General features: G+C 44.8%; 5 protein-coding genes across 6 annotated transcripts; all 5 read left to right on the top strand.

Moving 5' to 3' along the window:
* The first annotated feature begins 23 nt into the window (after positions 1–23).
* On the top strand, positions 24–2,501 carry LOC104450017 (peptide methionine sulfoxide reductase A1). Its single transcript, XM_010064405.3, is given in 3 exon segments — positions 24–310; positions 313–716; positions 1,949–2,501. Coding segments are annotated over 3 exon segments (849 nt in total). The 5' UTR covers positions 24–117; the 3' UTR covers positions 2,201–2,501.
* A 2,426-nt stretch (positions 2,502–4,927) lies between these two features.
* Positions 4,928–9,988, top strand: LOC104450000 (flavanone 3-dioxygenase 3). 2 transcript variants are annotated; one of them, XM_010064394.3, is made up of 4 exons: positions 4,928–5,415; positions 5,611–5,723; positions 5,858–6,093; positions 9,244–9,988. In XM_010064394.3, exons 2-4 carry the CDS (start codon positions 5,613–5,615, stop codon positions 9,815–9,817), a joined length of 921 nt encoding a protein of 306 aa, XP_010062696.2. In that variant the 5' UTR covers positions 4,928–5,415; positions 5,611–5,612; the 3' UTR covers positions 9,818–9,988. The 2 variants fall into 2 exon arrangements, with proteins under 2 accessions (XP_010062696.2, XP_010062678.2); XM_010064376.3 differs by having other exon boundaries at positions 4,933–5,415; positions 5,515–5,723.
* A 5,742-nt stretch (positions 9,989–15,730) lies between these two features.
* On the top strand, positions 15,731–16,696 carry LOC120287592 (uncharacterized mitochondrial protein AtMg00810-like). The gene has a single exon (XM_039300467.1). The coding sequence runs from the start codon at positions 15,731–15,733 to the stop codon at positions 16,694–16,696; it is 966 nt and encodes a 321-aa protein (XP_039156401.1).
* Positions 16,697–21,240: 4,544 nt separating this feature from the next.
* LOC104449991 (flavanone 3-dioxygenase 3) lies at positions 21,241–23,714 on the top strand. Its single transcript, XM_010064356.3, has 3 exons — positions 21,241–21,800; positions 21,952–22,199; positions 22,962–23,714. Exons 1-3 carry the CDS (start codon positions 21,567–21,569, stop codon positions 23,533–23,535), a joined length of 1,056 nt encoding a protein of 351 aa, XP_010062658.1. The 5' UTR covers positions 21,241–21,566; the 3' UTR covers positions 23,536–23,714.
* Positions 23,715–24,448: 734 nt separating this feature from the next.
* On the top strand, positions 24,449–25,314 carry LOC104449976. Its single transcript, XM_010064344.3, has 2 exons — positions 24,449–24,868; positions 24,972–25,314. Exons 1-2 carry the CDS (start codon positions 24,628–24,630, stop codon positions 25,187–25,189), a joined length of 459 nt encoding a protein of 152 aa, XP_010062646.1. The 5' UTR covers positions 24,449–24,627; the 3' UTR covers positions 25,190–25,314.
* Positions 25,315–25,633: the final 319 nt, after the last annotated feature.

Here is a 25,633-nt window from a genome sequence, read left to right as displayed (position 1 = left end):
AGAAAATCGTAGGAATGTGGAAGCGGAAAACAAGGAAAGAAGAAAGCAATTTTCTCCAATCCGGAACCTCCCTTTTGCAAAAACCAAGCCCCACACGCCACCCCGCTAACCACCACAATGCTGCCCTCCATTTCCAGAGCGGCGGCAGCAGTAGCAGCATCATCATCATCATCATCATCTTCTGCAGCTTCATCTCCTTCCTCTTCCCCTCTGCTCCTCATCTCCTCCTCTCTCTCTAAACCCTCCGCCCCTCCCTCTCGCCTCAGCCCCTTCCTTTCTCTCTCCAAGCTCCCCCGCTCCCTCCCCAAGCCCGCCTTCCCCGGAACTCCCGCCTCGCCGCCTCCCACAGGTCCCCCATGAACATCCTCAACAAGCTCGGGTTCGGGCCCAGGACCCCCGACCCCTCGGCCATGGACTCCTCGATCGCCCAGGGCCCCGACGACGACGTCCCGGCGCCCGGCCAGCAGTTCGCCCAATTCGGGGCGGGCTGCTTCTGGGGCGTCGAATTGGCCCTCCAGAGGGTGCCGGGAGTGTCCAAGACCGAGGTCGGTTACTCCCAGGGGTTGCTGCACAATCCCACCTACGAGGACGTGTGCACCGCGACGACGAACCACTCGGAGGTCGTGCGTGTCCAGTACGACCCCAAGGAGTGCGGGTTCGAGTCTCTTCTCGACGTCTTCTGGGCTCGGCACGACCCCACCACCCTCAATCGTCAGGTGAATTTCGTTGGGCTTCCACCAATTTCCTCTCTTTTTCACTTTTTTGTCCTCTTCGCTGAGGTTTCGTTTGGTAATTGAGATGGAATTATTAGGTGGAACGATTTCTGGTTCTGGGGTTTATGATTCATGAGTTTGGTCGGGTGATTGAATTCTCGCTATCTATATATGACTGAGTTTGCGGGGTGCTTGTCGTCTGCTTCGTCACTTCAGTGGGGAATAGCGACGTATATACCTGCAGTCATTCTAGTTCCTGAATACAGGATACAGTGATGCTGTAATTTGTTGTGCTTGCGATCGTGGTTCTTGATGGCTCTGTTGTCTGGGTTTTCTTCATCGACCGTGTCGATATTCCTGTTTAGCTACAAGATTTTGTGCTTCTCCTTCGATAAGTCTGGTTTATGCTTTGATTGAAGACTATAGCCTTTCTATGGTTCCTTCTCTGGCCAAAGCAATGTTAAAAACTTAAATTCCTTTATTGCACTCTTCCGGCAGCAAGCTTGCGAGCATGTTAGCATTGTGACAAGATTTTCGTGAAAGGCAAACTGGCCCCGGAGGTCCTATGAGTGATTAGATCTCTGCTTTCCTCAAATTCTATCCTTAGTCGAGTCTGTCTACAGTTATCTTGCTTAACAACAATGGATTAGATGAGTCCATATGAGACTATCCCCCCTCTCTTGCGCAGGGTATGAACTATGAAGTGGATCATGATATTCACAGCACTTAAGGAAGTGCTTATTCTTTGATTGTGTCGGTGTTTGGTGGCAAGCAACCACCTTGAAGGTGTTTGATGTTTTAAAACTAGTCTGAAGGATGAGGAGGAGTTTGATAATTAGTTAGTGCTAAGTTCTGCTTGTCTTTGTCAGTTTTTTCTTGTTGATTTTATTGATATTTTTATTGATCTTTTGTTAATTGCACCGTCATTCATTGATGTTCAAATAATCTCTGTAAGTTTTTTCCCTTCTAAAGGCTGCACGCCTTTGCTTTTGGCCATGTATTCTCCGACCTGTAGTGTGGGTCTGCTTCCCCACTTCTCCCTTCTTTATTATAGATTGTGCATAAAAATGAATCCACATGGTATTAGTGCCGTAGTGCTCCATTTCATGCTATGTCATTGAGGAGTGTTGGGCACAAATTGCTAATGAACTGGTTAGAACCATTTATTTTGGCTATTTTGCATATATGGCAAGTGTAACCCCCAGATTCTAATGGGTTGACGACGAATTGAACAGGGGAATGATGTGGGCACCCAGTACAGGTCAGGAATCTATTACTATACACCAGAACAGGAGAAAGCAGCTAGAGAATCCTTGGAGCAGCAGCAGAATCTCCTCAACAGAAAGATTGTCACAGAAATTCTGCCCGCCAAGAAGTTCTACCGTGCAGAAGAGTACCACCAGCAGTATCTCGCTAAAGGAGGTCGTTTTGGTTTAAAACAATCTGCTGCTAAAGGTTGCAATGATCCTATCCGTTGCTATGGCTGAAAGAAATTGGTATTGATGTCAGGATTGGAGTTGTCATGGTCATGCGGTTGGGGTGCTGTTTATGTTAAATAAGTGTCTATGCAGTTGACTGCTTAAGAGGGCTGATGGATCTAGTTTGTTGCGTGAGGAATTTTAACCCTCGTCTATAAGTATATGGATGCTCTTTTTTACATGTTTCTTACTTTTTATTGCACCTGCTCTGGTATGGTTTAGCTTTGATATAGTACAGTCTCCTTGTTACCTTTCAGAGTTCAATAGCGGAACTGCAAAACTAATATGTGAAGAGGAATTTTACTAGCTTCGTTCATGTGCGCAGTCTCTTGTATCCATTGTTCCAAAGTTGTCGCATCCCGAAATCCACTAAGAAACTATGGCCACCAAATGAGAATTAGTCCATTGATGCACATCCATTACCTCGAGAGCACTCGCTGTGGATTACGTCACTACCGAGATATTGAGTGTACTTTTGTTTTGAATGGCTGAGTAACCCCTTGTATAGGAGGGAGCTATGGGGAATGGCTACTTTCTGGGATGAGGAGGATTCGTCCAGTCCTTGAAAGATGACTACTTTTTCTTAAAATTTAGCATCCCGGTAACTGGTTGGAAGAAAATCAAATAGGTGTCTTCTGCGATATCACGTCCTAGCAGTCGCAGTGACTGATCTTCTCAAGTCGCCATGGAGAAGGAAATTACAATGCATAGAAGGGAAGGAGATGAGAGCTAACGTCTCTTTGATCCTCGAATGTCTCATGTCAAGTGTTTCCTTCTATTTGCACAATAAATTAGCGAGGTCCTCGGCGTGAGTAAGCATGTGATTTGAGGGTGGGTTACTATCAACGCAGGATATGCGAACATTTGTCGATGACCATAAGAGCGATAGTTAATATTGATATACATCAATGACAATGGACCAACTATAGATACACTATAGCATCTGGTGCATGATTGTCGTGATGGAGTTGGTCGGCAAGGATGCCAATTAAAGAAGGTTTATGGGGCAACGAAAGTCCGATAATGTGTGTGAGAAGAATAAAATTAACTTGAACGTAACTGTAATATTTCTGCCATGAAACCTATTTCCTTTAATAAAAATCAAAGAACTTTCAGTGCAAGGTATTTTATCAGCAAATTCTGATGAAACACTTTCTTTCTTTGTTTCTTCCCGATCCTCAGTTTAGAAATGAAGTTAGAAACAGGTCAAACCCGAAGGCATTTTCTGAAAGAACCTCTTCTATTTATTGCCTCTTTGGTAATTGGTCTATTTTGATCTATTTTTCAAAGGAACATAAATCTATTTATAAATGTCAATTAATTTTTCTATTCTTCAAAATAGATCGGTAGCTGGGGAATAAATTTGTAACACAAAAAAAAAAAAATCTACTTTTTTGTTCTTAAGAACAAAAGAGAAACAATATTATTTTAGAAGAACAAGCTTAGCGTAATTTCATACTCGTCTTTACATAATCGACGCAAATTGAGAGGGCCGCCCTCTCCACCCTCAAGCGAGGGTCTCCCTTGCCGCCCCTGAGTGAGGTATCAACATATTCAACTTTTAGGTTGATGCTCGGAGTTGAGCTCTCCTTGTTGATGACGCGCGGACCAGCGTAATGCCACTGCCAGCACTTCTTCCAATGCCTTCTCCACCCGGATGGCTCGACCATCTACATCGCTCGGTTCTTCACGGGTTTGTGGAGATGAGCTCGCCAATGGACTACGGCGGCGAGGAGGATGATGATGTTGATGATGATAGAGTAAACCTCGATTACTCTCTGCATTCATATGTGCAGGGAAAGGACGAAGCACGTAACAAGTCTATTTCTTAGGTGTTGAAACTTGGACACAAGAAAGTGGCAGGACGCTACGCTAGGTGGGCTTATCGCAAAGCTAGGTCCATTGTCGTTTGTAAGCAGACAACGGAATGTGGAGCAGCGGACCTACGTGTCTTTACGGTTGAGAACTTGGGAAACTCGACCGATTGTTCTGGGTGATCTGCGGAGCGAAAACACGTCTCCTGTCCCGCACTGGGAACTGCCATGAAGTTTGGGGAGGGAAAGAGAGCTCATTTGTCGTCTATTACGCATGAGATAACATAGGACACTAGGACGAAATGTGGGAACTGTACCGATGATAATTTAACTGAACCGAACCAATTTCTGTAACACGGGTCCTGTTTTTTTTTTGAATTGAGGAATGAATGAATGACGAGGACACTTGCAGCAAACAAAGACAGTCGCTTGTCCCCCGCCATAGCCAGTAGCCAATGTCCTCCGCACAGATGTAGGGACAAGTTCGCTGTCGTCTCTCGTGCTTTGGAAGACAAACTTCGGGACTTGGGGTGGGTGGTGAATATTCACCGGGCGGACAGCCTGGGCTTCCATAAATTATTGCCTAAGATCTATAACCCAGCAACCGCCAAGATTAATGAAATACCCGCCCGACCTTACAAGAAATACGATCAGTTCTATCCGCCGCACACCACGTTCCGTTCAACCATTCGGGAGCGTCGCACGATAGCAACACACTAAGACGATATGATTTCAACACCACTTAGGAAATCACGAACTTTCCTCCATCATAATAGTAGGCTGTCTCACTAATTTATCTTCCTCCGACTAGAATCTCTTTTAGCAGTCTCTTTTTAGTCCTTCACTGGCCCACACATTTTCACATAATCGAGTTGATGGGGGTGGGGAGCCCCTCAACATGGCTTCGCCGGCGTTGTTCCTCTTTCTTGCATCATTAGATTCATTACCATGGGGACTAGTGATAAGCCAACGGGGAACCGGACCGGTTTTGGGACCGGTTTGTGGATATTGTTAAAAAAGGAAAAAACTGATCTCTCTCTCAGTCTCTCTCTCTCTCTCTTCGAGCTTGTGCGATTCTGGCCCTCTTCTCTCTCAATCGCAGCCTGCGATTCTCTCTCTCGGTCTCTCTCTTCTCGAGCTCCTGCGATCCTGCCTTTCTCTCCCTCAATCAAAGCCTGCGATTCCCAGGAACCCTCTATACGCAGCAAGCTTGCGCCCAGCAATACTTGATCCGCCGCACCCTCTCCAGTCGCCACCATCGTTGCCAGCCGGTTCGCCTCTTGTTGGCGCGCCGCAGGAACGCAACCCAGCTTGTTGTCGCCTTCTCGTCTCCTTGTCGCTAGACCCAGACTCGCCACCATCGCCTCTCTTTTGCAGCTCGCCGAAACCGACGCAGCTATCCAAAGCGAGGTGAGTCCGAAATTGAATTTTTTGGGTAAACCTTTTTTTCTTTGCTTTTTTGGGAGGGTCGGAGGTTTAGTTTTGAAGGATTGGCTGATCTGAGGTTAGAGACCCACCGAGAGTGAGAGCTCGAGTGCGTGGAAGACCGGCGAGTCGGCTCAAGAGCAGGGTCTTGAATACGTGCCAGACGTTTACCATTTCCAGATATGGGCGATGTGCCTCTCATTGATTTAGGTGGTCTATGGAAGGATCCTGCACGACGGTCCGCGGTCATCAAGGACATTGCAAACGCTTGTCATCGCTTCGGCTTCTTCCAGGTAAGCATGACGTGTGTGAGTATGCACCATTGATGTCGCATTACGATTTTGTTCCATACTTACTAATATTTGCTTTTCCACTGTCCTGACCATCGAATTACCTTGATTGAGACGTATGCTTCCTGCTGGAACAGATTGTGAACCATGGAATTTGCCAAACCGTGATGGATGAAGCCCTTCATGCAGTATCCAGCTTCTTCGACTTGCCAACTGAAGAGAAGATGAAGTACATGTCGAACGACGTGCGCGAGCCGGTGAGATACGTGACGAGTTTGAAGGACGGGATCGACAGGACACAGTTCTGGAGAGCCACCCTGAAGCATTATGCACATCCACTGGGCCATTGGCCAGAGAATCCCCCTCATTATCGGTACACTCCCTTTCACCTTCGGGCTGACGAATGTGTTGGTCGCGTATGAAAATGAACGGGGTCATAGAGAAAATATTGGGTACGTCTTATGCTCCAGCGTGTCAAACAAGAAGGCGGTCGCAGCGCGACACGTGTCTCGTGGGACCCACGATTTCAGAGGCGCCTATTTTGAAAATTTTCCTGTACTGTAGCTCTGCCGCGGGTTCTTTTATTGCGCCTCTGACTGATTCCTTCCCACCAAAATCACTGTATTCCCCTGTGACTTTTACCTGAACCAAAGCACTGGCGGGATCTTGATGCGAGCGGAACTGGAGATCAACAGGCTGGGGGTGTGAGACGGTCGGGCACCAACGTTCCGGCGTACAAGACAAGCCGGTGTCGGATCTGGAGGAGCTGGAGGGGGGCGCGGTAGTTTGCCGGTCACGCGGTGGTTCGCCGCGAAGAGAGGGAGGGCGAGAGAGAGAAGAGCGGGATCGTGATGCGAGCGGGCCCCGGAGATCAACAGCCGGCGGGTGTGGGCGGTCGGGCACCAACGTTCCGGCGTAGAAGACAAGCGGTGTCGGATTTGGAGCCGGGAGGGGGCGCGGTGGTTCGCCGATCACGCGGTGGTTCACCGCGAAGAGAGGGAGGGCGAGACGGGAGAAGAGCGGGGACGGACGAGTCGGGGCCGATCCGGAGCCGGAGGGGTGGCGCGGTGGTTCGCCGATCGGAAAAAGCGAGGAGGGCGAGAGAGGGAGGTTGCACGCCCCGGTCGGTTGCTCGCAGATCGTCTCGCCGGTATCCTCCTCGTTCGTCGGTTGGTCGCAAAGTGGTTTGCCGGCCGGAAGAGGGAGGGCGAGAGAGGAAGGTCGCACGCCGGTCGGTCGCTCGCGGTCGTCTCGCCGGTATCCTGGTTTGTCGGTTGCTCGCAGTGGTTCGCCGGTCGGAAAAAGCGAGGGCACAAAGAGAGAGTTCGTCAGGAGTTCGTTCGGGGAGAGAGAGCGAGTGTAGAGAGAGACGCAAAGAAAGAACTGAAAACCCTAGCTACAGTACAGAAACATTTTCAAAATGGCGCCTGAAATCGTGGGTCCCACGAGACACGTGTCGCGCTACGACCGCCTTCTTGTTTGACACGCTGGAGCATAAGACGTACCCAATATTTTCTCCGGGGTCATACCTTTGAACCGAGCACACACTAGAAGGACACGTCACTTGTTTATGTTGAATGTAGAAACGCACGACTCCTTTGGTATTCGTGTTTTGTCCTTGCTCCTGCGAACCGACATAATTCACTGAATCCTTAAACCATGCCCGCTTGCGTCACATAATTCACTGAATCCTTAAACCATGCCCGCACTCACGCTTGCAGCCGCAATCTTAAAGCCAACCATATAACATAACGTCAGAGTTGAAGCAAAGCAGGGTAACGAGGAAATTTAGGACGCGTTTAGTAACATTTCTGTTTAAAAATTATTTCGAAAAACGAAATAGAAAAAAATATTTCTTTTCTGGGAACAGTTTTGAACAAAAAAATGCGTTTGGTAAACTTGTTCCAGGAATAAAAAATGAATAGAAACACGTTTGGTAAATTTGTATAATTTTTTTTTTAAATATTTTTTTTTTTTTCTATTTTCTTATTTATTTTTCCTTTTTTTTTTTTTTTTTTTTTTTTTGGCCGATCGCCGCCCTCGGCTATGGCCGACGACTGGTCGACGAGGGCCGGCAGCCTCGCCTTGGCTGGGTGAGCTCGAGCTTGCCTAGATCCGGCGAGGTCGAACTCGCCTAGCGGCCGGCGAGGCTCGGCTTCGTCGGGCCACCGCTAGGCGACGCCTCGCCGGCCGTTGGGTGAGCTCGGCCTTACCAGATCTGGGCGAGCTGCCGCCTGGTGCGAAGTCGGCCTCGCCTTGGTCGGCGAGGCCGAGCTCACCCGGCGGGCGGCAATCGGTCAAAGAAAAAAAAGAAGAAGAAAAAAATAAAGAAGAAAATGGAAAGTGTTTCTAAATTTTGTTCAAACAAGAAACAACTTTTTTTTTTGTTTCTTGTTTTGTTCCAAATGTGTTTGAGAAAAAAAATAATTTTAGAACAAAAACGTAAACAAACGAGTTTTGTTTTCAACAAAAAAAACAAAAAAACTGTTTAAAAACAGAAAAAAGAAATCAAAACAAATGCAGCCTTATTAGTAATAATTATGTTCTTAAGAATAATTTCTGATTAAAAATGATATTTTTATTTTGTTCTTGAGAAAATTTTTTAAATATTTTAAGGTATTTGATAACTGTCCAAAATTTTATATTATTAAAATAGAATTGTATGTGGTATTATCCTCAAAATTTCTTCTCCAAATCATTTTTTAAAATTTTTAAAATAATTTTATAATTTTATTTTATTTCTTTTTCTTTTCTTTCTCTTCTTCTTCGAGCTCTCACCGGTGACCTCACCGGAGTATCACGGCCCTTGGTGAGGCTATGCCTCGTTGGCCGAGCCTTGGTTGGGCGCGTGGCCTTGCCTAGCCATGGCTTGGTTGGGCTTGGCCATCGCTTGTGAGCAAGCCTCGTCTGGCTTGGTGGTGGCTGGGCAAGCCTCCGGCAAGGTCGTAGGACCTCACCCAACTGGTCACTGGTAGCAGTGGATGACGGCGGCGACAGTGGAAGAAGAACAAGAAGAAAAGAATAGAAAAGAGAAAAAATGGGTTGGTTTGATTATGAAATTATTCCCGGAAACAAAGAATCAACTGTTTTTTATTTTTCAATTTTACTCTAAATTTATTTTCAGGAACAAATTTGTTTTCGGAAATAAAAAATTTACCAAACGGATTTTTATTTCAAAACTATTACTGAGAAATTTTCATTATTTGGCAAGTTGCCAAACGCATCCTAAGTGGTCCAATTAGCATTGTCAAACTTTTTAAAATGATAGCCCTATCGACATCATATAACCACATATTGAGGTGCTTAGAATTAGAACCCAAAGTTAGATTGTGGTCAAAATGAATGCATATAGACATGTCCTCATCAGTTCCTGATCTGGTAGTGGACAGTTGAAGGCATTTAGGACATCCCGATCAAGACTAGTGGACTGCAACATTCCCTGCATTTGAGCCTTCGAGTCTAGTCAATGGACTGCGACTCTAAGCGTATCTCCATCTCATATCGTTTCTCATGATTGTAAAAGGGAGAAGATGGGCAAATTCAGTGCCCAAACGAGGAAAGTGACGGTGGAGCTGATGGAGGCCATCACGGAGGGCTTGGGACTAGGACCCTCGTATCTGACCTCTAAAATGGAAGCGGGGATGCAAATGATGGCGGTCCACTGCTACCCGCCGTGCCCAAATCCGGAAATGGCGCTAGGACTACCACCCCACTCTGACCACACTTGCTTGACCATCGTTCTCCAGAGCTCCCCAGGACTTCAGATCATGGACCCCGATGACTGCACCTGGAAGTCGATCCCTAAAACCCCTGGCGCCTTACAAGTCCATGTGGGGGTCCATCTCGAGGTCCTGAGCAACGGCCTGTACAAAAGCGTCGTCCATAGAGCGGTCCTCAATTCTGAGAGGACCCGAATTTCTATTGCTAGCTTGCATAGTCTCGGCATGGACGAGACGATGGAACCCGCCAAGGAACTCGTGGGTGCGCATGGGAAAAAGTACAGGGGAAGTTGTTTAAGGGATTTTCTGAACTTTTTAGCCACCAATAACTCAGGAGAGGGCAGCAGCTTCATCAATACTCTCAAGATCAATCCATAGTTGCTAGATCCCGACCTATCACAAAGATCCCGAGATCAAAGTATGCTTGAATTTTCTTCCTGTTTCTTTTATTCTGTGTCTAGTCAGTTAGTTTTTGTAGCCCCAGATTCCGTATATATAACGCATTCGCAAACGGTAAAGAAAATCAACACAAATCGTTGCCATTTCACATGTTACCTCTTCCTTTAAAACTTTCTCGCGTACGAATTGTGTATAAATTTCAATTTTTTTTGCACCGAAAGAAGTGGTGTAAGAATTAATCCATGTTCACTTGAAAGCTTAGCTTGGAGTATGTCACGACAATCTTTCGCTATGAAAAATAGATAAAAGAGCTGCCTTACACCAGACAGAGCCATTTGGAATTTGCCTTTTCAACATTAACGATGATAGTAATTATTTGGCCAAAAGAACAATAATACTTTTTTATTGTGGCCCAAAGTATATCCTTCTTAAAGTAATAGAAGATGGTGTCTTTTGATGTCGTAATTTAGATGCATCAATGTAAATAATATCCACGACGTGTGATTGGGGGGCTATCCGGGTCTTTTCATTTCCCTGAACCCAACTTAGTATATTAGGAGAAGGGCTTCATAGGGATCCAAGGTGGGCTCCCCTCCCTTTGGAGGGGTTGGCGGGGAAGCCCAATAGGGACGTTATCCCGTAATCCCAATTAAACTCATTTTTTTGGGGCTAACTGGACACTCTGGGATGTCCGATTCAGAGTGGAGCCGTTTAAGGACTTGCTCAGGTCCAATAACTTGAGCTCAGGGAGAAGCTCGGCCCACCCCCCAGGGGCTTCGTTTCCCCTGGGGTTGTCTTCATTGCCCTCCTTGGGCTTGTTCCTTGGATTTTTTGCAGGGGAAACCTCGAAGATAAAAGCCCCATTTAGGGACCCACTTCCCCCCTGGAGGGGGACAGCCTGCCTGATGGCTGGAGTAGTTTAAGGACCTGCTCAGGTCCAATTTAACTCTTTCCAAACTTGGGCTCAAGGGGAAGCTTGGCCCACCCCCCAGGGGCTTCGTTTCCCCTGGGGTTGTCTTCATTGTCCTCCCTAGGCTTGTTCCTTGGGTTTCTTGCGGGAGAAACCCTGAAAATAAAAGCCCCATCCAGGGACCCACTTCCCCCTCGAAGGGGGGCAGCCTACCTGATGGCTGGAGTAGTTTAAGGACCTGCTCAGGTCCAAGATAAAAGCTCCATCCAATCTTATATGAGAACATGACAACATCGAATCATGTCAACACAGAGAAGAAGATCGGGAATCATCGGTTTTAAAATGTGATTTTAGAAAATACTAGAACAACCATCTGCCGACAATCATGTCAACAAAATGAGTTGCATACAAATTTTAGTTTTTAAAACAGGTATTTTTCAGTGAAAATTCTATGAACTCCATTGATAGCGTGTCAACAAGAAGAAGCTTTAACAGATACACGTGTGCTTGGAGTTGGTTGATTGAAATCCTTGGCATGTCAGCCATTATACTGTTGGAAGATATGCGGAATCCCGGATTGCACAATCAAGGATCCGAATTGATTATTGATTTGATTGGAAGATTAGAATTGTGTACATAATCAATTAAGATTAGATCTAGGCATAGATTGATCGTAGAATCATTTATTTCCTTTATCTTTCTCACAACTTGTATTATATTTACAACAAGAATTGTACAGATTCATTAATTTGAAGTGAATAGAAAGAAAACTGTTCCTTCTTCAGTCCTCGCCATCTGCAGATCTCCATCTTCTTTCATGGTATCAGAGCCGCCGAGTCTCTGAACCTAGCTTTCGCTTCCGCTAAAATTCCTCTCCTTTCCGTGACTTTCTGATCCTGAAGTTCTGACCTGCAAAGAAGATTTCTTTTTCAGGCATAGTGTCACGCTCAAAAAATTTTACTTACCATGGTGAATCTGCAAGATGAAGCATCCATCACCAGAAACCAATCTACTGGAGAGATCATTCCCACTGCTGGAATCACTCCTCAGATATCGACTTCACTTGTTACAACTCAAACAACAGAGCAAGTGTTATTTCCAACTCAGCTTGTGCAATGGCGGCCCACACAGGCTCAGTTTACTATGGGGTAGCCCATGACGGGCCAGCCTTTCCAATGGATTCCATATCCAATTTATGTTGGGTCAAGCCCAAACTCTTCATCGCCTGGGTACGTGGGCCACCAAAGCCACGTCCAAACCGACGGGGGTCCGCCAGCCACAGAAGGGGCAAACCCGACCGACGGAGTGGAGCGGATGCACGGGTCGAGTGAACCGAGTATGGGTACGAATCCCTACCCGGGGTTTTTGAATGCGGATTTTTCATTCGGGTCGAATGAATCGGGTCAAGGGACGAATCCCTACCCGAACCATACGCCCGGTTTTCTGCCGTTTCCAGCAGCGGCCTTCGCCGGACGGCCAGAACCCGGTGATCCCTTGTTCGTTTCCACAGCGGACGGGCCAAAGCTGCGACTAATCAGTCAACAACTGACCGGGCTAGAGACTTACCCCAAGTGGTCGCAAGAATTCCGGCGTGCCCTAGCGACAAAGGACAAGGATGGATTTCTCGACGGAACCGTCCCGATTCCCCCCGACGAGCGTCTAGCCCGGCTCTGGAGGAAGAGCAACCGCTTGGTCCAGACTTGGATCGGCAATTGTCTCTCCATAAAGGTCTCGGCCGGACTCCCACCGACAGAAGACGCCAAAGGGACGTGGGATAACATCAAGGAGATGTACGGGAGGTTGGATCAAGCAAAAATATTCACCTTCATGCAGGAACTCAGTGATTTAAAACAGGGGAATTCGACGGTCACGGCTTGCTTCAACAAGCTATCGTCGTTATGAAACAGCCTCGAAGCAGTAGAAGAAAAACTCGAGGGCCCCGAATCCACACTTCGACAGTACAAATCCATCAAAGATAGGGAGAAAGCAACCCGTTTTTGCTCATTTTAAATGACAACTTTCTTACCTTTCGCTTGCAGATCTTGGCTATGGATCCCATGCCATCAATCGGGCGAATTTATCAACTGGCAGTACAAGAGGAAAGCCAGCGATTCGCATCACCAGAGAACGCGAAGAGTGGCGAGAGTATCGCTCTTGCAGTCCACGAGGAGCGAAGAGATGGAACCCACAAAACCCTACCAGAGAAGAGACGTGGCGTACTAGGGTTCCATGGAGAAGGGTCACGAGCCTATAAATCAGAAGGGATGAGCGGCTCTGATTGAGCGCGCACATCCGACGGCTTTGATCGAGCGCGCATATCCGACGGCTCACAGGAGATCGATCTTTTAAAAGGATCAGACGGCCCAGATGAACTCGCGACAAAAGGATCCGATGGAAAGATTTTTGCCACGTCATCCAGAAATTTCGGGCAAAATTTTAAAGGGAAGGGTAGATTATTTTGTGAGTATTGCAAGCGTTCTAATCACTCAATTGACAGTTGTTGGAAGCTGCATGGGAAACCAGCGGAAAAAGGAAAAAGGATCTTCCGGCCCAAATTCTAATCATACCATTACCCATGGACAATACCAGCAACTGATGCAAGCTCTGCAGAAATTGGATGTTTCTGACAAGGGAGGCCGTTTTTCAGGTATCACACATAGCTTGATTAACTCTATATCAAGAAAAGCATGGATTATTGACTTAGGGGCAAGTGATCATATTATATGTGACAAGAGTCTTTTCTCAAGAATAAATGAGGAACTGAATTTTCCCATTTCCGCACAATTGCCTAATGGAAATATTAGTCATATTAATGTGACAGGGAACGGTTAATCTCAGTCCTCAAATTATTCTCAAAAATGTCATCTATGTCCCAGAATTCCAGTTCAATCTTATTTCCGTGTCAAAAGTTTGCTAAGAGAATTCATGTCGAGTAATATTCAATGCTGATACCTGTTTATTTCAGGCCCTTTCGACTGGCAGATTGATGGGCTGGGGTAGTATTTCAGAAGGACTATTTTTTTGGTCAAGACTCCCAAGTAATTTTGATTTATCCAGCTTTCCATTGAATAAATCCTCCTTGTGTAATTTGAGCTTGAATGATAAAAATTCTCTTATGCATATGAGATTAGGCCACAGTGCTACCTTTCCTTATCCTAAATGTCCCATTTGTCCACTAGCAAAGCAGTCTCGTTCCCCTTTTCCATCTAGTAATTCTCGTGCTAGCAAATTTTTTTCCCTGATACATGTTGATATATGGGGACCTTATCATAAGGTTAATTATGATGAATCACGTTATTTCCTCACAATAGTAGACGATTATTCTTGTGCGACATGGATTTTCTTGATGCAATCAAGGATCAGGCTTACTCTTATTTAAAGACATTTATTGCCTTATCCAAAAATCAGTTTGGGAAATCAATCTAGAGAATTCGAACTGATAATGGAGCAGAATTTTTCAGTCACAATTGCTCCATATTTTTCTCATCTCATGGCATCCAGCATGAGAGTTCATGCACTTATACACCACAACAGAATGGAGTGGTTGAGCGCAAGCATCGGCACCTTTTGGAAGTTGCATGTGCCTTGAAGTTTCAAGCTTCAGTACCAGATGATTATTGGGGAAATTGTGTCATCACAACAGCCTATTTGATCAACCGTATGCCCACCAAGATACTCAATGGACGAACACCATTCGAGCTACTCTATGGAAGAAAACCAGATTTACAACATCTTAAAATCTTCGGTTGTCTTTGCTATGCTACAACATTGGGCTCTCGAGACAAGTTGAGCCCACGTGCTCGAAAGTGAATTTTCATGGGTTATCCTAATCTGCAGAAGGGCTATCAAGTTCTTGATATATCAACAAAGGAATTTCTTATAAGCCGTGATGTATCTTTCCATGAAGACATATTCCCTTTTTCCAACATGGGGTCACCAAATGAGAATGTCGACATCAGTACCAAACCTCATCGTCTCTCATATGACGACGCACTCTCTCCAGACCATGGTTACATACCAATGGTTCAATCAAGAAATCCATCTTACACCCCTGCAATCATTCCAGGGAGGATACCATCTCTAGTGGAGAATCCACAATCATCAGCAAACCTGACAAAAGAGGGCGCTGAAGATGCCTGCAATATTGAGGAAGAAGTCGGCCATGATGTATCGCCATTCACCTCCAATGAAACAATTCCCACTTCTGATGAAGATCATCCAAGACGCTCTCGTCGGGTCACTCGACCTCCGACGTGGACCAAAGACTATATCTGTGCCACTCTCAACTCTCCAGGTATTCAATATCCTGTCTCCTCTTATGTTTCCTTTCATAGACTATCAGAGGAACATAGATGTTGCATTAGTCGCCTATCAGAAGAACAGGAACCATCTAGTTATGATAAGGCAGCTGTTGATCCTAGATGGCAGCAAGCCATGGCAGCAGAGTTACAGGCACTGAATGACAACCACACATGGGATCTTGTCTCATTGCCACCTAATCGGAAACCAATTGGGTGCAAATGGGTCTACAAGATTAAATATCGTGCAGATGGATCAATTGAACGGTACAAGGCACGCTTGGTAGCCAAGGGATTTACTCAGCGAGAAGGTTTTGACTACCATGAGACATTTTCCCCAGTTGCCAAGAATGTCACAGTCCGCTCCTTTTGACCGTCGCCGCCATCAATGATTGGAGTCTACATCAAATGGACGTGCATAATGCCTTTCTCCATGGCGATTTAGATGAAGAGATATATATGGATGTTCCTCAAGGTTTACGGAGACAGGGGGAGAATAAAGTGTGTCGTCTCCGCAAATCCCTTTATGGGTTGAAGCAAGCATCCAGACAATGGTATGCAAAATTTGCAAATGCCCTTACAAAAGTAGAATTCCAACAATCAAAGCATGACTATGCATTGTTCACAAGGAACAGAGGTATGTCATCTATCTTTTTGATGATATATGTCGATGATATTCTTCTTATGGGAAATGATAAGGCTGCCATAGAAAGATTCAAGGAATACTTGCATGCTACCTTTCATATTAAGGACTTAGGAGCACCTAAATATTTCCTTGGAATCGAAATTGCTCGATCTGATTTAGGAATCTCTCTCAGTCAACGAAAGTTCATATTGGAGATTATATCAGAAGCAGGGCTATCGGGATGTAAACCAGCAGCAATTCCCATCGAGCAGAACACTAAATTGACCTCTGTAGCTTATGATGAAGGTATATCCAAAGATGACGACCCCATACTCAAAGATCCATCTAGATATCAAAGGCTTGTTGGGAAACTTATATATCTGACAATGACAAGGCCGGACATCTCTTATGCAGTACAAACATTGAGCCAGTTCATGCATAGCCCAAAACAGTCCTATTTCGATGCAGCTTTAAAGATTGTGAAATATTTAAAGAAATGTCCAGGACTTGGGATACTTCTGTCAAAGAAATGTGACATGAAGATGACGGCATACTGTGATGCAGATTATGCAACATGTCCTATAAGTCGAAGATCAGTCACAGGATATTGCATTGAATTTGGGGAATCACTTCTTTCATGGAAGACCAAGAAGCAACCCACTGTGTCTTTATCTTCAGCTGAGGCAGAGTATCGAGCTATGACTAAGATCACATGTCAAATAGTGTGGATGCGAGGTTTACTTAAGGATCTTGGGATAGAAGTGCAAGGACCAACCAGGCTTTATTGTGATAACGATGCAGCTCTAAAACTTGCAGCGAATCCTATAGTACATGAGAGAACCAAGCACATTGAAGTCGATTGTCATTTCACTCGAGAAAAGATACAAGAGGGCGTGATTGAGACAAGAGGAATTGGGACAATGGAGCAGCCAGCAGATATCTTTACCAAGCCTCTATGTCAAAGACAACACGCATATCTGTTGAGCAAGCTAGGTGTCTTAGACATATACAGACTACCAGCTTGAGGGGGAGTATTGGAAGATATGCGGAATCCCGGATTGCACAATCAAGGATCCGAATTGATTATTGATTTGATTGGAAGATTAGAATTGTGTACATAATCAATTAAGATTAGATCTAGGCATAGATTGATCGTAGAATCATTTATTTCCTTTATCTTTCTCACAACTTGTATTATATTTACAACAAGAATTGTACAGATTCATTAATTTGAAGTGAATAGAAATAAAACTGTTCCTTCTTCAGTTCTCACCATCTGCAGATCTCCATCTTCTTTCATATATAGAGGGGAGTAGAGAAAAGAAACACGTGTAAATGAGCAAGTAGAAGATCCAACATGCGATGCCAAGACAAAGTCATAGGTTGGATCTAACCAGCTTTTACGTACGGGCCAGAGATCAGGACAACCTCGCAACGAGCGAGAAGGCAACCAAGCTTCCCTAACCTTGAAACAACCATTTCATCAGTTAAACTCCCTCGGCCACCTTCCTTCCTCTCCCCCACTGGCTTTGCGCTCCCGCGGTTTCACCTCCACATCCACACAGTTTATAGCTTTTCATTTTGACATCGAGCTGGAACAGAGTGACGTAAGATGACTACATGCATGTGCTGCCGATGGCGTCGACGATCCTGAGGATGGGATCGTTCCAGGGCAAAGAGCTGCCCACTTACAAGCTTGCCGAGAACGCCGTCCACGTAACACCTCTCGCATTGCTTGTGTGTGCGGCCATTCTCTGGTTCTTTTCCAATCCAGGTGCTAGAAATTAGGAGGAACTTCACATCCCCATTGAAGCCGTAAGCAAAGTCTAGTTTTACAGTTCTCTTCTTTGTTTTTCTTTGTGAGCGTGCGCGTGTTGGGCAGAAGTAGCGGATGTGGGAAGTAGAGGGGGCACTCAATAGCGGCGAGGATGGAAGGGTTGACGATCGAGGGAGATATCGACGCGGAGATTGATGGGACCCAATCTGGGCTTTTGCCCTTCCTCGATTTGGGCGATGCCAACTCGTCTTCGTCATTGACCTCGACCTCGAGGCATCCACAAGATCGCATTCACCACCGCGACAAGAGTTCCGGGAAATCCCACCACTGAGTCGTGTCGTGTTCTTGCTGAATTGTTGGAGAGCTCCAGATTGGCGGGTGCTGGAATAATGTCTGGTTCAAAAGAAGTCTTGTTAAACTGTGCGAAAGTGCTGGTGTTGATATTGCGACGTCGGTGTGGACGCGAGTTCATGTATGTTATGAATGAGCGATCCTCGCATCCGTAGGTGACTAATGTAAAGGCCCACAAAAGAGACTCGTACGATTGGGACGGGCTGGAACACTGTCTAATCCATAGAGATAATGATGGTTAAACTAGTGACTCGGCAAGATTGATGCATCACAAGCAATTTTCTTTTCTCAATTTGATTCAACAATTAGATTTTCCTTTCACAATCTGATCTTACAGTGCTTGTTAATAAATACTTATTATCATAACTAAAGAGTTATATGATTTGAATTAAATGCGTGGTTACGCTGGATATGAGATACCTAATTATATATAATAGCAATGGAATGCATTTGCCCGTTGAGCCAAGATGGATATCAGCTCCTTGGATTTTTCAAATTGGAATTGCCCTAAGGAGTGGGCACCGCCATCCCTCCCTCCTCTTCGAGACATTCATGAGAAATTCACAGATACATTGTTTTCATTGCAACTCTACTAAGTAAGCAATTTTACAAGGCCACGTACGTCCAAACCCTAATTTTAGTGCAGGCCATGTCAACGTTCTTCAACCACTTGGGGGCTGTTTGTTTGTGTTCTTTTTTTCCGATCATGAACACAATTTTTGTTTTTTTGTCTTTTTATTTATTTCGGGGAACAAAAAAAAGAACAGAAACACGTTTGTTTACGTTTTTATTCCCGGGACTTGTTTTTTTTCAGGGAACAAATTTAGAATAGAAATAAGAAATAAGAAAAACTTGTTTTTTGTTCCCAGGAACACTTCCCAGAAACAATTTTTATCTCATCTATTTTTTTCCTTCATTTTCCTTTCTTCTTCTTTTTTCATTGGCCGGTCGCCGGCCTCGGCCATGGTCGGGGACTGGCCATCGAGGGCAGGCGAGGCCACCGGCCCTCGTTGTCGGCGACCGGCCAAAAGGAAGAAAAAAAAGAAAAAAAAAAGAAAATAAAAATATTAAAAAATTAAAGGAACAAGAAAATTATACAAGTTTATTAGATGTGTTTCTATTCTTTTTTTATTCTAGGAATAGAAATTGTGTATAGTTACCAAACGCGTTCTTCTATTTAAAAATTGTTTCAAAAAATAGAAATAATAAAATTATTTCTATTTTTTGAAACAATTTTTAAATAGAAACGTTATCAAACGTGCCATTGATTACGTCAATAGTAAATACTGTATTCGAATATATAAAAAGAAAGTAAAAACTGTTGAGCCCTGGCATTCGTTCCAATAGGGAGTCCACATACAACCTTCCTTTTCAATGTTTTAAAATTCCAAAAAGTTGAATTTTGTCCACTGGTGAGAAGGTGCTTCGCGTCCCGGTGCCGAGAACTGGCCTCTCGCCTGCTTTCCATCCCCTATAGAGAAAAGAAGCATTGGGGCTGCATGGAAACACTTCTGTTCTTTTTTTTTGTTCCAGGAACGAAAAAAAAAAAAGTGTTTACGTTAGGAACAAATTTTGACCAGAAAAATGCGTTTGGTAAATTTGTTCTGAGGAATAAAAAATGAATAGAAACACGTTTGGTAAATTTTATTCTTTTAATTTTTTAATATTTTTATTTTATTTTTCATTTTTCCTTTCTTTTTATTTTTTTCTTCTTTCGGCCGGTCACCGGCCTCCGCGACTCGGCCGACGGGGTCGCAGCCTCGCCTAGCCACGGCGACGCTCCGGCGAGGTTGCCGACCCTCGACGGCGTCGCCAGCCCTCAACAGCCGGTCGCCAGCCATGGCCGAGGCCGGCGACCGACCAAAGAAAAAAGAAGAAAAAAAAGAAGAGAGAGAATAAGAAGTGTTTCTTCAAAATCGTTTCAAACAAGTAAGTTTTTTTTTTTTTTTTTTGTTCCAATTTTGTTCCGGGAACAAAAAAATAAAAAAAGCGTTCAGAAACAGAAATAAGAAGTAAAAACATGCGGCCCATTAGCTCCGAAAAATAAAGTTGTGTTCTCTAATGCATTCGGTCCCCGTGCAGAGAACCGGCAACTTCTCCTGCTTTCCATCTCCTAGAGAAAAGAAGCATTAACTCCAAAAAGTTAAGTCCTGTCCGCTAGTGCTTCGGTCCCCGTGCAGAGAACCTGCAACTCTCGCCCCAAGAATTGCTCTATAAGGAGAGCCCTCCATGTGGGTCGACCCACTCCCATTCTTTAGTGGGTTTCAAAGTTATAACTACTTGTAAATAAGGTTGACATGGAAGGAAGCCTAGAATCTCGAGAATGCAATTATAACCATACTTAAAAGGGGTAAATGTTTGTAAGCAGCTGTAATTAGTGGGCTATAAATATTGGCAGGGCGTAATTATGGGAATATCATGAAAACACACATTTTGAATTGATGTACTTACAATTTCTTCTTTCATCTTCTACAAGCATTTATCATTTCTAGTTTGTGATCCATCTCTACTTCAAAAGCCAATCATTTTATGTCCAACATCATCACGGAATCAGTTTTCACACAAAATCGACAATCAACTTTTCAGCGAAACATTTTTCATTGTCCAGGTACCACCCATTTTTATTTTTAAAACACTTTTGCTTGTGATGACCATACACCATTCCATATGTTAACCAAATGTCTTCCACACATGAAGCGTCAAACACTTGAGTGAGGTCTCGTAACAATACAGAAGATTGAATTTAGCGCCCCGGGAAACGATTAACTTTCATGTCTGGCTACTCTCTTTTTTTTTCTCCTTATAGTTCTCCATTGCTGTAGGCTATCTTACAAATTATCTCATGATCAAAATTTCTGTTCTTTAAGCAGTCGCTTCTTCACTTTTTACTCATCCAATCAAATTCTCACAATGACGTGCCAACATGTGTTTTTATGATCGCGTTGGTGGGGGTGGGGATGAATGTTTGCACATGCCCCTAATTATGCAAAGACGCTTGTTCTTTTATCAATCTCTTCACTTTTCACTCCATCCAATCAAGGTCTTGCAATGATGTGCCAACATATGTTTTTATCATCGAGTTGGTGGGAGGTGGGGAGGAATGTTTGCCCATGTGTCCCTCATTATGCAAAGACACTTGTCCCCGGAGACGCCACCCTCAGGATTGGAGATGCTTCTGGGCAAAGATTGCGGGCGTATAATAGGGACGGGGCAACCCAGTGTTCCACCGTGGCCCTCGATGTCCACGCGTACCGATTCAATGTAACTCTCCTACGTTAGCTATTGATACGGCCCGCCCACGTACGTCCAAACCCTACCTTTTAGCGGAGCGCCATGAAGTCTAACATTCTTCACCCGCTTGATTCCCTCGATAGTGAATGCTATATTAGAATAATATAAAACGAATGGAAAGAGAAAACAGCTGACCTCTGGCCTTTCTTTCAATATGGAAGTCCACACGCAGCTTTCTCTCTTTACTGTTTTAAACCCCCAAAAGGTAGTAATTTGTCGGCGAGTGCTTTCGGGTCCTCGTGCAGAGAACCAGCTGGTCTCCTGCTGTCCGCGTCCTATAGAAGCAAAGATACATTTAATCAAGAGGGTAAGTGAACTGGGCACGGCTAAACCGTCATACCCGTGCACATCACACACCGAGAATTGCTATATAAGGAGAGATCCCTCAACGCGGGTCGACCCACTGCCATTTCTTCTCTTCTGCTTCCAACCCTTTTTGGCTTCTCTCGTGTTGTCCTTGTTTTCGCATAAATATCATGGGGGCTACTGCGAGCTCGGGCATGTGGAAGACCGGCGAGTCGGCTCAAGAGCAGGGTCTTGGATATGTGCCGGACGCTTACCAAGTTCCGCTGAGGGATCGCCCCAGCTTATTTCCCGATACGGTCACTGTGCCTCTCATTGATCTAGGTGGGCTGTGGAAGGATGCCGTGCAACGGTCCTTGGTGATCAAGGACATTGGGAATGCTTGCTGTCGCTTCGGCTTCTTCCAGGTAAGCATAGATGTATATAGATAGCATAGATTAATAAATGTATGCACTGTTGGACGTCTCGTTACGATTTTGTTCCATACTATAATTTGCTTTCCAAGTGCCCTGACCATTAAATTACCTCAATTGCGACGTGCGCTTCGTGTGGAAACAGATTGTGAATCATGGAATTTGCCAAACCGTGATGGACGAAGCCCTTCAGGCGGCATCCAGCTTTTTCGACTCACCAACCGATGAGAAGATGAAGTACATGTCGAATGACGTACACAAGCCGGTGAGATACGCGACGAGTTTCAAGGACGGGGTAGACAAAACACAGTTCTGGAGGGTCTTCCTCAAGCATTATGCACATCCACTGGAACACTGGATGGGTCAATGGCCGGAGAATCCCCCTCGTTATCGGTACCATCTCTTTTACCTTTTGTTTGATGAATGTGAACGAATCATTGCTTGCATATGAAAATGAACCGGGTCATACATTCGGACCGACCACACTCTAGGAGGACAGAAGCCACATCTCGTTCACAGTGATGTCGTGCGGCAGAGAGCGGCTTTTGGCCATATGCTTAATTGATCAGGGCATTATCTGATCATATATAAGGGCACCGCCGCTTGACAGCTGAAATATTGATTTTGTATTTCGGTGGGGTGGTTGTCTCGCTACCATTAAATAAATAAACGGTGAGAAGAAGGTAGTCACGCACGGCTCTTTTATAATTCAGTTTTGTCCCTGCTCCCGCGAAATGAGAGACAAAAAGTCTGCTCGCTTCACATAAAGAATTCACTAAATCCTCAAACTACATACGCACCGACACTCGCAGCCGCAATCTTAAAGCCAGCCACTTAGCACAACGTCAGAGTTGAAGCAAAGCAGAGTAATGAGGAGCGGGTAGTGGTCCAACTTGGCGAGGTCAAACTTTTTGAAATGATAAACTTAGTGACATCGTATAACTGAATAATGAGGTGCATGAAGACCGAAATTAGATTGTAGTCAAAATGCTGCATTTAGGAATGTCCTCATCATTTCCTAAGCTAGTCAGGGACAGTTGAACGCATTTAGAGTTAGGACATACCGATCAGGACTAGCAGAATGCAAGGTCCATGTATTCGGGCCGCAGCTCTAAGCATATCTACATCTCATATCTTTTCTCATGATTGTACCAGGGAGAAGATGGGCAGATTCTGCGCCCAAGCGAGGAAAGTGACGGTGGACCTGATGGAGGCCATCACTGAGGGCTTGGGACTAGGACCCTCGTATCTGACCTCTAAAATGGAAGCGGGGATGCAAGTAATGGCAGTTAACTGCTACCCGCGATGCCCGAATCCAGAGGTGGCGCTAGGACTACCGCCCCACTGTGACTACACTTGCTTGACCGTTGTTCTCCAGAGCTCCCCTGGACTTCAGATCATGGACCTCGAGGACTGCACCTGGAAGTCGGTCCCTAAAATCCCTGGCGCCTTACAGGTCCATGTGGGTGACCATCTGGAGGTTCTGAGCAACGGCCTATACAAAAGCGTCTGCCACAGAGCGGTCCTCAACTCTGAGAGGACCCGATTTTCCATTGCTAGCCTGCATAGTCTCGGCCTGGACGAGACGATGGAACCCGCCGAGGAACTCGTGGGTGCGCAAGGGAAAAAGTACCGGGGTAGTAGCTTCAGGGATTTTCTGAACTTTCTAGCTGCCAATGACCTTGGAAAGCGCAAGAGCTTCATCGATACTCTCAAGATCAATCAATAGTTGCTACATCCTCAACTTTGTTTTCTTTGCCCCAACCTCTGCATCTGTAATGCATATGAATACGAATTGCTGCCACTTCGCTTGTTACCTTGATCTTTAAACCTTTATTGTATCCGAATCGTATGGAATTTCAATTTTTACGCTGAAAAAAGTCATTAGTGAATCAAAGAATTAAGCCACATACCATAATGTCGTGGTTATTTGAAAGCTTAGTTTGGATCGTGTCATGACAATCTTTTGCTAGGGAAAATAGACAAGAAAGCTACTTAATGCAAGGCAAATACATTATGAAATACAACATAATGACAATAACAATAATAAAACCGATAATAGTAATTTAATTTTGGCCGAAGAATAAAATTGTTCCATTTATAACAAATGGAAGATAGTTTCTTTTAAAGTCTCATTTAGATACGTTAGTAGGGAAAATTATAAAAAAAGTCCTAAATCTATTGCAATTGTGTCAATTTAGTCACAAATTTATTTTTTTGACCAATTGAGTCATAAGCCTTTTATAAATATTCTTGATCGGTTCATCCGGCCAAAATTGGTCAAAAAAATAAGTTTAGAACCGAATTAGCACAATTGCGATAGGTTTAAGACTTTTTTGGTAATTTTGACCAACATTAATATGATAATATCCACGACATGTGATCTTCCTGAGATTATGATAACATCGAATTGTGTCAACACAAGGAGCCGCATACAAATTTAATGTATGAAAATAAGAAAAGCTTTAATAGATACACGTGTACTATTGGCTAGTGATTACGTAATTGAAATCTTGGGCATGTCAACGATTTAACAGAGGAGAGTGGATAAAAGAAACACGTGTAAATGAGCAAGCAGAAGATCCAAACAGATTTATGTCCGATGCCAAGACAAAGTCATAGGTTGGATCTAACCTGCTTTTGCGGGCCAGAGATCAGGACAACCTTGTAACGAACAAGAAGCAACCAAGTCTCCAGAATCTTGAAACCACCATTTCATCCCTGAAACTCACGCAGCCACCTTCCTTCCTCTCCCCACTGGCTTTGCTCTCCCGGGGTTTCACCTCCACATCCACCCAGTTTAGCCTTCGTTTCGACGGAGATGTACAGGTCATCGAGCTGGAACAAAACGACGGACGATGACCACATGCATGCGCCGCCGATGGCGTCAACGATCCTGAGGATGGGATCGTTCCAGGGCAGCGAGCTGCCTGCTTACGACCCGGTGTTGGAAATGATGAGGAAGGAGAAAACACGCAACAAGCTCGCCGAGAACGCCGTCCACATAATACCCCTGGTCTTGCTCGTGTGTGCGGCCATTCTCTGGTTCTTATCCAATCCAGGTACAAGAAAACTAGGAACTTCACATACCCATTGAAGCCGTAAAGTTCAGTTTTACAGTTCTCTTCTTTGTTTCTCTGTGTATGTGTGTGTGTTGGGCAGCAGTAGTGGATATAAGAAGCAGGGGGGACTCGATAGCGGCGAGGATCGAAGGGCTGACGATCGAAGGAGACATGGACGCGGATTTTGATGGGACCCAATCTGGGCTTTTGCCCTTACTCGATTTGGGCGACGCTGACTCGTCCTCGTCGACCTCGAGCTCGAAGCACCCACGAGATGGCGTTCCCCGCCACAAAAAGAGGTCAAGGAAATCCCACCACTGAGTCGTAGGTTGTGTTCTTGCTGAATTGTTGGAGAACTTGTTGGTGTTGATGTTGCGATGTCTCTGCGGACGTGAGTTTATATATATGTGATGGGGTGGCCATCCTGGCCATTCCTGGTTGGTCTATGTGAAGACGCACAAAATAATTCCGTACGATAGGGACTTGTTGGAACATGATGATCTACTCCATAGAGACAGTGATGGCTAAACTAGTGACTAAACAAGGTTGATGAATCACAAGCAATTTTCTTTTTCCAATTCGATTCGATAGTTAGAGTTTTCCTTTTCACAGTCTGATCTCACATTGCTTGCTGACAAAGACTCGTGATCGTAACCAAAGAGATCTAAGAAAGCCCTTAAAAAGATATCCTTTGAAATCACTAGTTGCAACGGTAAACATCATAGCACTTACAACCAAATGCTCATATGTCCTCTGGATGGGGGT

Source organism: Eucalyptus grandis, chromosome 1 (genome assembly GCF_016545825.1).
Source record: "Eucalyptus grandis isolate ANBG69807.140 chromosome 1, ASM1654582v1, whole genome shotgun sequence".
In the NCBI taxonomy this organism is placed as follows: domain Eukaryota; kingdom Viridiplantae; phylum Streptophyta; class Magnoliopsida; order Myrtales; family Myrtaceae; genus Eucalyptus; species Eucalyptus grandis.
Note: the sequence above shows the minus strand (reverse complement) of the source record. Positions and strands in the feature narration are given on the sequence as shown.